This window comes from Rhamphochromis sp. 'chilingali' (genome assembly GCF_963969265.1).
Source record: "Rhamphochromis sp. 'chilingali' genome assembly, chromosome: 20".
NCBI lineage: Eukaryota > Metazoa > Chordata > Actinopteri > Cichliformes > Cichlidae > Rhamphochromis > Rhamphochromis sp. 'chilingali'.
In genome coordinates this window covers 24,596,402-24,612,254 of record NC_137947.1, presented here as the reverse complement: position 1 = coordinate 24,612,254, position 15,853 = coordinate 24,596,402, and the positions used below count along the sequence as shown (strand labels likewise).

Genomic DNA, 15,853 nt, shown 5'->3' with positions numbered 1-15,853 from the left:
TTTTTAGATTTTCACAAGTCAGTTTAAGTAAACCATAAAACACTTCAACACTAAACCTAAATGCAGGCGTTTAAAGGTCATTCACTTGCTCCCACTATCCCAGGGCTACAAGTCCTAAAGAAAGGGAGTGCATCCCAAAGTTATTTTTTTTCTCTTTTATTGCAGCTGTGAGGGCAACATTAAATCATGTAATACATGAAGGTGGGATCAGATCAAGTTGTTGTGAAAATGCAGAGTCAGACATCCTCATTCAATAATTCCTTCTGTTCTTTAGTTTCAAGAAGAAGAGTCTCTTCTTTTAACTGTCATGCCAAATCAGGTTCTACAGTAAAATGCCACGTCAGGATGACTGTCAGTCAGGATGACGTCTACAATGACATTTTAAAATGCCACTAATATGTCGCACTTTACTGCATCTGCTATGTAATTATTGTCAGACTTTTTGGTTCAGTACGTTTGAACTCCAATGTGTGCTTCTCCCTCCCTCGATATTTTTTCTTCTGTTTCATCTTTAACCCTGCCACCGCATAAAGCAACATGTGTTTTGTCAGAGTTCTTTTGGATCACAGAGTTACAAAATAAGGTGCCCTTTGGTGCCGGGCAATGCTGGCATCTGCTTGGGGCCTCAGACCCCCCCCGAGGTCTGACAAACTTTATGCTAAAACAGTGGCAGTGTGACACCCTCCCTCAGGAGGCCTGACTGGACTTCACTCACTTCAGTAGCAAGTGACATGCATAATTCTGTTTAAACAAATCTAATGACAACAACAAAAACTACTCATCAAAAATGAGGAACCGTTATCCTTCTGGGAGTGGGGGAAAAAGAGAAAGAAAAAAAAGCAAGTGGGAAAAAAAGCAAGACAGTGAAGCTGATAGTAAAAAGTAATTAGAATAAGTATTATTGAGGTTATCAGAGTTATTGTTGCAAGAATCATAATAATAATAATAATAATAATAATACGTTGAAGATCAAGTTAATTGTGTCACAGGAAAATTTATTGCAAAATAATGGAAATGTACAGATTTTTTGTGTCCGTTTAGCTGCTTAATCAGAATGCCAGTGTAGGGGTAACCTCTACATAAAGACTGCAGCTCATGAACAACATGTTCACATAAAATAATTTGGCCCACAGCATGCCCATTACAGTCTAAAAGCTTGCTAATTAAAAAACCTTTGGTATTACTTTGCTTCAGAATAGTCTGAGAGATATATTGGTTGGGTTTGCATTTTGGGGTTGAGATTTCCATTGTGTGAGGCATTCTGCATCAATCCAGTGGCAGTAATTGAATCTATTGGCGAATCCTCCCTTTGACTTAATCAGAATTTGTGCTCTTCAGAATAAATAATGAAGTGGAATAGTTTAAAGACAATACAGCAACAATGCACAGAGAGGGCCTTTGTTCAACTCTATGATAGAAAACTAGATGAACAGAATGAAAGTGATTTTGTTTTTACCTTATGATTCTGTGTGGGTGCGTTATCATGGCAACCAGTGGTCCCAGATGCCTTTCCCAGAGATACCAGCTATAGTGGGTACAAGGGGGAGTGGGTTTGTTGACCCAAATATCTAATCAACCAAGAACATGGCAGCAACTCAATGCATTTAGGCATGTAGATATGGTCAAAATGACCCCCATTGTGATGCTTAAACTGAGCATCAGAATGGGGAATAAAGCAGATTTAGAAATCAAGAAACTGCTAATCTAGATTTATTCATGGTTCATTTTTTTTCCATTTTCCTCAGCAGGAAATGGTAAATAAATGGTAAATGGCCTGTATTTATATAGCGCTTTTCTAGTCCCTAAGGACCCCAAAGCGCTTTACATATCCAGTCATCCACCCATTCACGCACACATTCACACACTGGTGATGGTAAGCTACATTGTAGCCACAGCCACCCTGGGGCGCACTGACAGGAACAGGGTGAAAACGTCTCATTGATTCCAGGGGTTAGAGGAGAATAGCCAGACGGCTTTGTAAGAAGATCAATAACTCAAATAACCACTCTTTACAACCAAATACTGCAGAAGAGCATCTCTGAAAGCATAACATACCAAACCTTGATCCACATGGGCTAAAGTAACACAAGACCACACTGGGTACCATTCCTGTCAGCTAAGAACAGGAAAGCTGCTCTGATGGTATCATCAGAATATGGCAAAAAGCATGTATTCATCCATGGATCCTACAGTTCAGGCAGCTGGTGGTGGTCTACTTATGTTTTCTTGGCACAGAGTGTCCCCTTAGTACCAGCTGATCATTGTTTGAATGCCGCAACCCTCCTGAGAATTGCTGCTACCATGTCCATCCATTTATGACCACAGTCCACTGATGGCTGCTTCGAGCAGGATACCAAACCATGGTACGAAGCCCAAATCATCTCTAACTGGTTTCTTGAACATGACAGTGAATTAATCCAATAAAGCATCACTGGGAGGTGGGGGAAATGGTAAAATTTACATCATATATATGTAGGCAACAAATCTGCAGCACATGTGAAAATTATCATCTCAGTATGGATCAAAATCTCTGAGCACCCAGCTGAATCTGTGCCACAAAGAATGAAAGCAGTTCTGGAGGCAAAAGGTGTTCAACCTTGAACTAGTGAGAAATGCCTAATAAAATGGCTAGTGAAGATAAATATGTCAACCTTTTATTTGTTTTTGGAGAGATTTTAATCACACAAATAGTATCATATGATACAATCACAAAACAAATCAGGTTTGTGAGTGATATGAAAATTAAAATCATTCATGGTTGGTGTTACACTTTGACAGAAGAATAACACCAAAGTTTGATTATAATCTTGGTTCCAAAAGATTTGTTGATATATAACACTGACAACTGAAGCGGAAATTGAACAAAATATACATTTACTCATTGTGTAACAAAGAACATATGGCAACAAAAGCCTAATTCATGCAGGAGAAAACAAAAATCACATGATGCATTTAGTCAGTGTCTATATAAAAGATGATTGCTATGAAAGAGATTTGGTGAATCTTTATTCTTTATCCCCTTGCTGTTTTCCCCATCTGATTCAAAAATTGTCATCCGTTTACAAGGATCCCATATGTTGCTGTTTCCTGCTGTTTTCCCCAGAGAGAAACAGATAGACAGAGATGAGAATGGAGATTTAGAGCAAGTGGAGGACAGCTAACAGGGGGAAAAAATAAGAGCTGGAAAGGGAAATGGGCAAGTGTGGAGTGAAATACAGGTTGTCACAATTGGTAGCAAAAGTTAAAGAAAATAAATAAATAAATATATGAAGTGGTAAAGAGACAAAGAAAGAGACGTACGGGAAAGTAGATCAAGGGGTGAACAAAGCACGGGTATATTTGTCTTTGGTAATTTAAAGCATTTAACACTGAACTAAAATTTGGAATCCACACCAATACATCCTTTCAGGGGTTTTTTTTTTTTTTTGGTTTTTTTAAACACACATTTACTGATTTAACCAAATAAGTGAACACAAGCAACTATTGGCTTAGTATTGCAGCTGTGAAGCAGTAGCCAGAAACGGAACAGATTGGCAGGGAAGTCACTATTTAAGCTTGAAAGCAATCAAAACATGCTATAATTAGCTCTGTAAAGCTACAATGGCACTTTTATTTATAAATTGCGTGTGTCGTGTGTGTGTGTGTTTGCACATGCAAATTTCCCATTTGCATTCTACTTAGCTAATTGTCCTCAAGGGGAAATGTTTTTTTTCACAGCTTTGGCACATAAAAACCCAAACAGTCACACGGTACATCTCATTCACAACGAACATCAAGAATTCAAGGTGTCTTTATTGAACAAAATAATCAGATCAGCACAACAGGAGAAACAAACGATTCTGCTGAAAGACGTAATGATGACAGCATTTATTAAATGATAAATACAAGTGGATCACCAGAGAGGACAATACTGATTCGTTTATGTGTGTTGTGTATTACTGACATCCCTGCTGTGGCATTATAATGGGCATTTTTATATAGATACACTCACTCACACAATCAGCAGCAACATTATCATCTACACTGTAATCCCTAACAGTTGTTCTAGCTCATAACTAATAAGCTCATAACACTCAAATGTCGTTTTGTAGTTGAGCAAACTATAAAGTATTGAGCTCTGTTGGCTTTTATGCAACTTTAATTGAATAGGGCTCAATATTTTTTAGCTAATTTGTTCGGAACGCTCAAAAAGTTTAAGAAGCATATATTAGTGACGTTCTGGTGGGTGGAGTCTTGTCGCTCCCTCAGGAAAGCTGAGTCAGCCATCTTGAATTTACCTTGATGCAGGGAAGATTTGGCCAGCCCGTGTGGATTAAGAGTCCCCAACTTCAACCTACCACGACCACCACCTTATTTTTTTTCATCAACTGCCCTAAATTTGGTAAGTCTAACGTGTTTTTGTTTTGTTTAAATTTAATTTCGATAAACATTCTTTTTTTTATTTTTTACTGGAAATATATTCGTACTTTGTGCACAGTGAATGTTTGTTATAAATGAATTCGAATCCAAGTAATTGTAATTTTAGAAGTTTTCGAATGTGACAAATACGTAATGTTATTTCAAATTAGAACGGTGTAACGTTTTGGCGGTTTTCCGTGGGGGACAACATTTCCCATAATGCATTGTATTCTTGCCCGGGAAGTTGACGGTGGCAGTTCTAGCTCTATGCCTTTGAACTTTCTACTAAAATTTTCTACTGTCCGTTTCTACCGGTTGTCGTATTCGCCGGTAATGCACGTGCGTATTGTGAGTATACTTATTTCAATAAGTGTCCGTGTTACACAGTCAGTAGTTTACGCTGTTGAGCTATGTGTGTGTGCTAGCATGAAGCGAACAATAATAAACAACATGAGTGTGTTATCATGATGGTATTTAGACACATGTTTGTATTTTTTCGTAGTCTCAAATGTGTGGTTGTGAGATAATCTCGAAGTTCTTTTAACAGTTTAGAGGGGTATTCCACTAAGCGAGCTCTACAAGTCAAGCCTTGCGGAAAAATGCATCGCCTGATTCAGCCTAACATTACACACTGGTCAAACTCGGTGCTACGAACGAAGTTCACCTAAATTGTTCGCGCTAATTCGACAAGGCTCAACCAGCCAGACTGAGGCGCCTCCTTGACACCTTTAAGCCAGACCCTATCGATCTTTGCTAGATAAATTGAAATGAAATGAAAATAAAGAGCCGCGTTCTGCTCCCAGGCTAAGAAAGAATCATTGATGCAGACTGTGCGGATCACAAATACTCCCTAACCTGTAAGGCAGGGGTGTCCAAACTTTTTTCACTGAGGGCCACATACATAAAAATATAGGAGGGGCTGGGCCACTTACTAGAAATTAGGTAAAAAACCTTAACTTTAGTGTATTAAAGTGTATTAAAGATCACAAAATCACTTAAAAGTGGTCGAATATGTTATATTGTTGAATATAATTAAAGACAAAACCGCCTTCATCACAGCTTTCCATAAATTGATCTTTATTGATTCATTCAGAAAAAGTTTTGGTAGCTCATTTTCAGAACAGCAGCTTCAGATTTCTTCTTAGACAGAAGATTTACAGCACAGAGAAAAAACAATAAAGGGGAAAATAGGACGGGTAAATTTCAAGTTTGTTATTTAAGTTATTAAGCTTAGCAACACACCTATTAACATTAGTTTGAAACGGTTAACATTAACAGACTGAACTGGACTTAATAACAGGAGTGCATATAATCTTAGTAAATTATTGTGGTGAGTATCAGCTGCGCTGGGTATGTAAATCGGGCCATCCAGCTGCGGTGCTGATTCGACGTGACTCGTGCCAAAAATCCGGACAAATGTCACTTGATCAAGGAGCAGATCTGCATCAGATGAGATCAGCTGACTACGTGTGTGTGTGCTGTGCAAAAAATGTTTTTGAACATTAACAAGTCGTCTTTGTGCACATATTGTTTACAGATATCAGACTGCAAAGAGCGCTACAGAGAGTCAGCATTTCACCAGTTGTCAGTGGGTGAGTTTTATAATTTGTGTCCTAATTTAAATAAAAAATAAATACAAAGAAACTAGAGAATTTTGCCCTGAATTATTCAAAATTTTTAGATTTTTTTTTTTGCAACAGAACAGACAAAATTAAATTACTGTGTGAACTTGTTGGCATAATTATGTTCCACCTAATTTAAAAATTGACATGCATTTTAAGTACAATGCGTGTAAACAGTGCATTTTGAAAAGCCAAAAGTGCAAACAGGGCTGAAATGGTTTTGACTGCAAATGTTTTAATTGCAGGGGTGAAGTTGGCCCAATGGAGTGGAAATGCAAGTTGTGTTCTGCAACTTCAAATACTCGGGGACAATTATTTTGGCACTACACTGTATTGCATACCCAATATTCACGAGTGTCCCCCCTGCCATGTCTCTATGACAGTTGCATTTGTACTTTTCCATCATTCGAGGCAATGAAAGCTCATCTGTCAAGATCACATAATGATTCACATAGAGTTGATGCAACTGAAGGAGCACGTAGTTGTTTTATATGTCCTTTGTGTAACTTCACACAGCCCTTTTCTGAGGGAATTCTGTTTGGTCACTTGAGAAATCATTTACGAAGTCATGAGATGGTACCATGCCCATTCAAAAACTGTAATTACAGAACAAATAGTTACTCAGCATTTAATGCACACAAAAGTAGAAAGCATAGTGGTGATTCAGGCTTTGGTGAATGTGTTGTATTGGCATACAACGATAGCGCCCCAGAGCTAGTTGCAGCAGAAAGTCTTCGGGAACCTGCTGAAACTCACAGTCCAGGGTCTGCAGACACATTTGATCTCGATGAGATAAACAGTCAGTGTGACCCAGACATGTTAAAGGCCCAGCTGAACCATAACTTGGCATCGTTATTTCTAAAGATGCAATCTATTCTTCATGTGTCAGAAATGGCATCTCAGGAAATAGTGGAACATTTGACTCAGATATTTTTCTTGTCCCAACCGATACTCAAACATGACATCAGAGAGGTCTTAGAGAGTCATGATATCACTGTCAGTGAAGCAATTCTAAATGAGGTTGTCAGTACTGTTATGGACTGCAATGTTATTGTCAGTGCCACAGCTAAGGGGAAGCCGTTATCCTCAACCAAGAGAAGGAAAACCTTCATCGAAAATAATTACCCTGTGGTAAAGCCTGTACAGTATCTGCTACAGCCAGGACACACAGCAGTACATGTTCCCATTCTCAAAATGATACAAAAAATCTTCAGTCATACAGATATTCTTGATAAAATTAAAGAAACAAAGGTGGCACAAAACGGTGTCTATGTAAGCCACCAAGATGGTTTGTACTTCAAAGAGAACACATTCTTGTCTTCAGATGAGTTCAAAATAACACTAATTTTGTACATTGATGATTTGGAGATAGCCAATCCACTTGGCACATCGCGCAAAATACACAAAATCTGTTCAGTATACTGGATGCTTGCTGATCTTCCCAGTAAATACCGGTCAGCCTTGCATGTGATTCAGCTTGCTGCTTTATGTAAAGTGGCTGACATCCAGACATTTGGGTATGAAAAAGCACTTGGTCCTTTGTTGAGAGACCTCCGTACCCTTGAACAAGATGGGATATTTATTGAGTCTATTGGTAAGGTAGTCCAAGGAACAGTCATGTGTGTGGTGTGTGACAATCTTGCAGCCCATGAGTTGGCAGGCTTTTCAAAGTCTTTTAGAGCAGAACACTTTTGCAGGTTCTGCACAGCAACACAAGTTAAACTTCAGACTCATGAAGTTGCAAGCGGCGAGTTCAGTCTTAGGACAAAAGACAGCCATAATAGTGATGTGCATGCCGTAATGCATGGGGTCAGTCGGAGTCAAAATGGTGTTCAGGCAGATTGTGTCCTGAGACAGCAACTAGAGCATTTTCATACTGTCACTGGCTTTCCACCTGATGCCCTCCATGATCTTTTGGAGGGCATTGTGCCTACAGAGCTCGCCCTGTGTATTGGAGAGATGATCCGTCGCAAATACTTCACCCTTGAATATTTGAATGACAGAATTCTGTCATTTCCCTACCAAGGAACAGACAAGCTTGAGAAACCTCATAAAATACCACAGAGCTTTGCTTTAAAGAAAAGCATTGGTGGTAATGGCCATGAAAATGCCACATTGCTTAGACTGCTCCCTTTGATTATTGGAAATGCTGTTCCTGAAGAGGATGGGATATGGACTGTGCTAATGGACTTAAAAGAGGTAGTAGAGTTATCACTGTCTTCAGAATTCACAGAGGAGTCCATCCAGTATTTACAGTCGAAGATCCAAGATCATAGACAGATGCTGAAAGAAGCCTTTCCAGATTTCAAACTCCGTCCTAAGCATCACTACATTGAACACTATCCTGACCTTATACGTCTTTTTGGGCCCCTTGTACACTTGTGGACAATGAGGTTTGAGGGAAAACACAGTTTTTTCAAGAGAGTTGTACACGATACACAAAACTTTAAAAATGTGTTAAAAACACTCGCCAACAGGCATCAGTACATGGTAGCATTTCATCTCAGTGCCTCAGGATTCTTCAGACCTCACCAGCAAGCATCAAATGTCTCCTCTGTACTGGTATCAATGCTTCCAGATGTTGCAAAGACATATGTTAAACAAATAACAGCAAGCAATGTTATTTACAGCACATCAAAGATCTGCATTGATGGAACTGATTATAATGTAGGAATGTTTTTGTCTGTTGGACAAGAGGGAGGACTGCCTAAGTTCTGTAGAATTGAACAGGTTCTCCTGGTTAATAGTAGTGTTGTCTTTCTTTGCCAAAGGCACATATCGCACTACATTGAACACCTGAGATCTTACGAACTTTTCCCAAATAATCTGGCTGTTCACACCCCATCAGAGCTAAATGACAAAACACCTCTCTGTGCTTACAACGTAGATGGAAGATTGCTCTTGACACCAAAACGTTTCATATTATTACATTGAAGATTTATTGAAGCAGGTTAACAGCTGACTTCAACATTCTCTTGGAGCTGTGCTGGGCAGTGGGTCCATGAATAAACTGCCTCACTCCAGCAGGTGTCCTTCCATACTTCCCATCGTTCAAGTGAGGCTATGGACTTGTGTACATTGTTTGTATCACGTTTACTCTCCATAAAAATTAATGTTTGTTCTTTTTTTTCCCTTTTTCTTTTTTTTTTCTTCCCCTAGGAACCAAAAGATGGCTGCTGCCCAGAAGCATGTGCTGCGTGTGTATGTTGAACGAGACACCGCCCTGAAACTTACTCTACTTGAGCGACCAAAGTCAGTGGAGGAGCTGAAAGAAATAATTCAAGAGAGGTTCAAGCCAAGACTGGATGGGGACTTTAGCCTTCACTATGAGGATCCGGACTTTGATGGTGATCTTTGTCTCCTTGTGGACATCCAGGAGTTACCAGAGAAGGGCACATTAAGAGTTGTCAGACCTGAAAGCGACACCTTCTCTACTGCATCTTCTGACACAGACATACTCCCACATGTACCTGCGATACAGCGCCAGAAGAGTTGGCCTGATGAATTTGTTGTTCCTAGTTTTGGTTATGAAATGGATCATATACTAGAAGAAGGAAATCGAGTTTATGAAGAATCAGGAAAATTGCTGAAGTTAAAGAGATCACAGAAGAGTGAAATCCTTAGAAAAATGGCAGAAACAATCTACAGTTTTAAAGCATACGCACATGACAAGGAATTGGCAATGGCTGCTCAAGCTTTGATTAGAGCTCATCCATGTCTCAGAATGACAGCTGGTGAAGACGGGGCGTTGGGATGGAAACGCCACATGGGGTACAAGCTTGCATCTTACCGTAACAATCTGGCCAAAGCTGGGGTTGCAGAAGTAGCCATCAACACAGGGAGGCGGAGCCGAAACAACCCCAACAATGATCACCCCCATCAAAACATAAAGAAAGCTCGAAAAGCTGAGGTCAACTACATCACTAACCTACCGAAGGATCAAACCCCAGCCTCTCTGGAAAAAATGAGAGAACAGATCATGCATGAAGTCGAAAAGACTGAGAGAAACTACTTGGTCATAGGCAAGCTCATGGACACAACCTATGCCCTACGTCGCCAAGAAATTGTTGGAGCTGTTGTAGCTCCACGAGTGAGAGACGTCGTGGACAGATGGCCAGCCCTACTTATAGAGTCACAGGTAAAAATAAAATAAAATTAAAAGTGTCTGTCTGTCTGTCTGTCTGTCTGTCTGTCTGTCTCTTTACTGTTCTCCCAGTTTTTAAAAGTCTAGATTTTCAAACAATTTACCAAAAAGCAAATGGCAGATGTAAAATGACAACACATCACTGTGATGTTTTTTTTTCTTTTTTTCCCCATTCATAGTAAACAAAGTCTCTAGAAGTTTATTTATTAAAATTTCCTTTAGATAACATTACAAAGAATGACGAATAACTTTCTATTTTGGCCTTGGTTCTGATTAGAATTTCTCTGGTTTTGCTAACCTGAGAACTTTTTAAAATACATTCACAATTCTGTTCCTAATTCATCTTTGTTCATTTCTGTGTATTTCTGTTCATGTACAGGTGGTGGCAGAGTTCCACCGAATCAACAATGTTAACCTGCGCACTCAATTCTACAAGGAGCTGGACAGACACACCCCTAGACTCATCACTTTGTTCCGAGACAAGGCCATCAAGACTGGCAAGATTGCAGAGGAGCTAGCAAAGCTCATGAGAATTTATGACATTCGGGTAAATTTTTCATTTCACATGATTCAGGATTACATTAACCGATGGTTTGTACACAGCTGTAAGAAGCCATAGTGTCAATTGCTTCAACTGTGCTCCGAGATTAAGTGACTATGCCATGGATACAAGGTTGTCATTTTAGGAGAAGGACATCTTGACAAAATCTATCCTATCAAAATATCCAAAAAAATCCAAAATACAGAATTTACCATCTATGGCTAGGGTAGGGTAGGGTAGGGTAGGGTTACCCTTCTAGATTGACAAGTTTAGCCCGTTACACAAAAAGTTTGGACACCCCTGATCTATAACAATGACAATCAGAACATGGCTATCCAACACTTTGTTTTTACTCTGCATTTGTGTAAATACTATTCTAATAGATATTGTATGTTCATCTAGGAACAGCATGATGTAAATACAAGACGGGCCCTCGTCCTTCGTGCACTTCCTGTGTACCTGCGTGAAGATGCCTCCATGTTATTCAGGACTTGTGATGTAAGTGTACTGGCCTCAGCATCAACCCCTTTGCCTAGCTGTTCAGTCAAACATATGACATCGCTCAGAACTCAAGGAGAACCAGGGTGTATATCAGGAAGGAGGTTCAACACAGTCCTCATCTGACTTGTTTTCTCCCATATATCAACTATTGTTGAATAAGATTGCAAGAAGATTGTTACGCATAAACCAGAAAACATGAAAATAGTTGAAAGATTATTATACAAAAAAAATCTGCAGATAAAAACTATCTCCCTTTTAAAATTCAAGTGTTCTATTTTTTTGGAGGTGCCATGTTGTGGTCAGAGAAATGTTTGGTAAATAACAAAAACAAAAATCTTGGCATATATTTATTATTGAAAACATTTATTTAAACATATGTTTTGAAGTCAAACCGAAATTAAGATTATTGTAATGCATCATGATGTATCGCCATATCAAATTAAATCGTTGACATTATAATCCTAAAAGAAACGTGTGACTTATGAAGATTCACACCTCTAATCAATAGCATGATTTGTGTCCTTGTGGGGCTGAACTCATTCTTGTATTATTTTTGTTTTGCAGTCAGCAGATGGTCCAGACCTCACTGACACTCCTGTGGCTCTGCTGACAGTTGTCACGGATGACACTACTGATTCGGCCCTCTTCAGTCCCGAAAGCATCTGCATTGTCATTGAGGATGAAATACTTGTGAATGGTCCCACAAATCTGGCTGAGTCATTTCTCCTGCTCTTTGGGTACATCTATGCACTAGACCTACAATACCCAAAGAAACTTGAGCTTACATTCACATTTATCCAGAAGGTTGTGATGTACCTTGAGGACAACAAACCACTGAAAGGGCGTCTACTGACGCTGAAGAATGATTTGTTCAATGAGTGAATCACTCAGAATGGACTACTTGTTGAGCTGAGTATTGAGGAAGCTTTTTTTTGTTTGTTTTTTTTCCTAATCATTGGGCTTTTCTACTTCTAATTTAAAGTGAATGACTGCTCATTTTGTGGACTATTCATGTTTAACGTTGTGTTGCCTAATACCTCAATGCACTACCTGATGTTTGTTCCCAGTTATGTACAGTTGTGTAAACCAGTACATGGATGCCTCATTTCTCCTGCTTTTTGGGTAGTTCTGTGCACTAGACCTACAATACGCAGACTCTCAAGCTTTTATTCACATGTATCCAGAAGGTTGTGACCCTTGGAGTCTTTTTCTCTTGTTTTATTTATGAAGCACTTTTTTATGAGTGAGCTCTGTTGTTTGTGCCTTTTTAAAAGCACATTGTGTTTAATAAAAAGTTGTTAAATTGTTAGTGTTGTTACTTTCATGTTTTCTAACACTTTTAGCTGATTATAATTTACTGGGCAAATAGTTCAGAATTATTTGTAAGTGTATTTCCCACAGTATTTTAAAAATCTTGAAGATTAAGTGTTATTTCCCATATTATAAGTTAGAAAATATGAAAAAGTTTGAGTTCATTTCCCACATCATATGAGTTGCAATATGTAAAATATTTTGAGTGTATTTCCCACCTTAATTAAGTTGAAACATATTGAACATTTTGAGTTTATTACTCCCTAATTATAAGTTGAGGAATATCAACATTTATGAGTTAACATTGAGGTAATTTAAGGCAACTGCAACTACAATTTTTATTTTAGTTAAACTTAAAACTTTTAAAAACATCACTAGAAAATTGTTGTGTAATCTGTTACACAACAATTTTTGAGTTCTGTGAACTTATTAGGTTTTACAGTGTACCTAATAGTGTGAAGGCCCCCTACCTCTTACTTCCAAAACAGCTTTTGGACACTGAGGCATGGACTCCATGAGACCTCTGAAGTTGTCCTTTGGTATCATGTACCAAAACAAGCAAATCCTTTAAGTCCTGTAAGTTGCAAAATGCAACCTCCATTTTTGAGCCAGACATGAAAAAAAGACTCTCAGGAAAGGATTGTGCCCCCTTAGAATCTGTCAAAATTATGTTTTGACTACCAAGAAATCAGTACAAATACCTCGTGAAATACAATAAAAAATAACTCCATGAGTAGCATAATGTAGCCTGGACCTAATTTAACCTTCAGAACTGCCTTAATTCTTTGTGAATTAGATTAAGCAAGGTGCTGGAAATGTGTCCACAGCAACATGACAGGATCTCACAGTTGTTGCAGATTTGTCGGCTGCACATCCATGATGCTTCACCACATTGCATGTCTTTTGTCTGTGTACTTGAAGTGAATGTTGGTGGCTGGCTAATCAAAACTATTCCACAACCAATGAAAAGTTTTCTTTTTCAAAAGAAAACTTTAAAAAAAAAAATAGTTTGCATTTTGTATAAGTTCCATTAGCCCACATGTCCATGGATGCTTGGTGGGTTAGTTTTAGTTGCCTCCAAGATAAAAACAAGAGGAGACATGGTAAGAAGAAACCAAGTGAGTGATGTTCAGCATGGGGTGTAAGTGCTTTCCGATTGAAGCCTTTGCTGATGAGGTCAGAGTAATAGGAAACTGGGAAGCCAATTATATTTGATGCTGTGTGGGTGGTTTTAATGAATCTATTTCTCTCTCCAACTGAGATCACAGCAGGGAAAAGAGAGAGCAAAGAGAGAAGGGCAGAGTTCATTATACCGAAAGTACACTTAGGTCTATAAGGTTTTTTTTGGAATCGTGACACCTTTTTGTGCAATTTTGAATCTGCACAGTATCAGAAAAACTTAAGTATTCAAGATGAAATTGAAGAGCAGATTTTCAGCTTTAATTCAAGAGGGGGCAACAAAAGTAATGTATTATCTGTAGAAGAATTACAGTTTTATACATACCATTTCCAGAAGTTCAAAGGTAACTGAAGAAACTAATTTAAAGATTGATTTTAATCATTTGGACAAAAATGTGGCATTCATGGACGAAGTCTAGAACCTCACCAAATGCTGAGATGATCTGGCAGGCATTTAATACTGAACACTTCATTTACTTGTCTGTGGGTCTGTCTACTGTTCCGTTACAAACTCATGCCATAACATTGCTTCCACCTCCTATAATTTTAGTACAAGTTAATATTGGTTTCCTCTGTCCTTGTTTTGTGTATTTCAGAATCTAGACAGAATATTTTAGATGTAATTTGGTACAGTCCAATGTGGCCTTTCTGTTCTTAAGTGTAACCTGTGGTTTGAACCCTTTTGTAAACAATCAGTATTTCTGTTTAAGAAGGGACCTCTTGATTGTAGACTTTGATAACAAATTTATTGATGATGTTCTTGACATAGCTACCAGCTGTAAAGAGGTTTTTCATAACAAGGGAATAATTTGCCACAAATTTTGGTCTAATGATGCCCTTGTTACTTGTGCTGGCATATTTATGATCTCGTATTGAGAGTTCAATCAACCAAATACAAGTTCAACTTAACATAAAATAAGAGCATAGACCTCATGATTATCTACTCGTTTTTCTACACGGCCAATGCGTAAACCTTTAATTCATGCCTGAATTAAAGACTCAACTCTAATTGTCTGGTTAACAATCTGTGGTAGTGTACAGAAGCAAAATCATCAAAAACTGCCATTGTGGAAACGCTTATGGACCTGCCTGTGCATGCAATGACCTATGTGTAGTGCTAGATGCATGCATGACTTGTTAGAAACCAGTTTCACATGAGATGCTACCTTAACCTGGCAGCTTCTGAATGTGTCAGCTTGATGCCTGTACATCTGGAAGAATGCACTCACTCCAATATGTACATACTGTTATGTCACCCATGTCTTAAAAGGGCAAGAGAGAGTGGATGTGTGATTGCAGTTGTAAGTCTGTGCAGAAGCATCTGCACATACAATGTACAATACAGCCAAAACTGAGCTGCAAATCTGATTTAAGTTACCACTTATTGTTACTGACATCAGGGAAGAATGCTTTCTAACCAGAAAAATGATAAAGGATGATGTCCCTTCCCTCAAAACACTACCACAAAGACAAAGGGAAAGCAAAGCATTCAGTCAAGTGTTATATGAACCCATCCATCTAACAGAGGTTTTTTGACTTATCCCACTGCTGTTTTTGCTCCAAAGTGCTGAGTTGAAGTATAACAATACGTTTTAATCTTCATCAAATCAAATGAAACATCCCTTTCTACCTAGACTTATGCATGAAGTAAGAGCCGGCCAAATAAAATGAGATAAAAACATTATTTATAAAGTTCAAATACAGTCCTTTCACCTTTATTACCTTAGCATGCACTTTTAAGATGATGGATACCTTGAACTTGTAATACCACTTATTAATGCAAACATTTCTGATGGTTCCCCCCCTTCTTTAGTATATGCTCATATCTGCATAATGCATTAACTCTAAGCCCTGCATTTGTTTTATTAGTTCAGCCATGCCCTTGTGAATAATGTATGTAAAGGAAAGCTAGCTGGCTGCCACAGCTCCCCCTTAAGGAGAATCTGCAGCCCGCAACACTAAGCCGACGTTTGTGAATGTGTGAGTTTCATTCATCCTACCATTCATTCTATTCCATTAACATCTTTCTCTCACACTGACTCGTTGCCCTCTTATCTCGCTCATTTTTTCAGCAAGCCAACAACCCCCCTTGCCCTTCTTCCCTCTCTCTCTCTCCCCACTGTATCTCTCTCATTCATCACGGTAAGCTCCAGTGAC

The 15,853-nt window shown here is 38.6% G+C and overlaps 1 protein-coding gene across 1 annotated transcript; it reads left to right on the top strand.

Annotated features, from left to right (window-relative positions):
* The first annotated feature begins 4,293 nt into the window (after positions 1–4,293).
* On the top strand, positions 4,294–12,874 carry LOC308388368 (uncharacterized protein). Its single transcript, XM_080869043.1, has 6 exons — positions 4,294–4,381; positions 5,936–5,990; positions 9,180–10,158; positions 10,544–10,711; positions 11,108–11,203; positions 11,771–12,874. Exons 3-6 carry the CDS (start codon positions 9,190–9,192, stop codon positions 12,086–12,088), a joined length of 1,551 nt encoding a protein of 516 aa, XP_080725169.1. The 5' UTR covers positions 4,294–4,381; positions 5,936–5,990; positions 9,180–9,189; the 3' UTR covers positions 12,089–12,874.
* Positions 12,875–15,853: the final 2,979 nt, after the last annotated feature.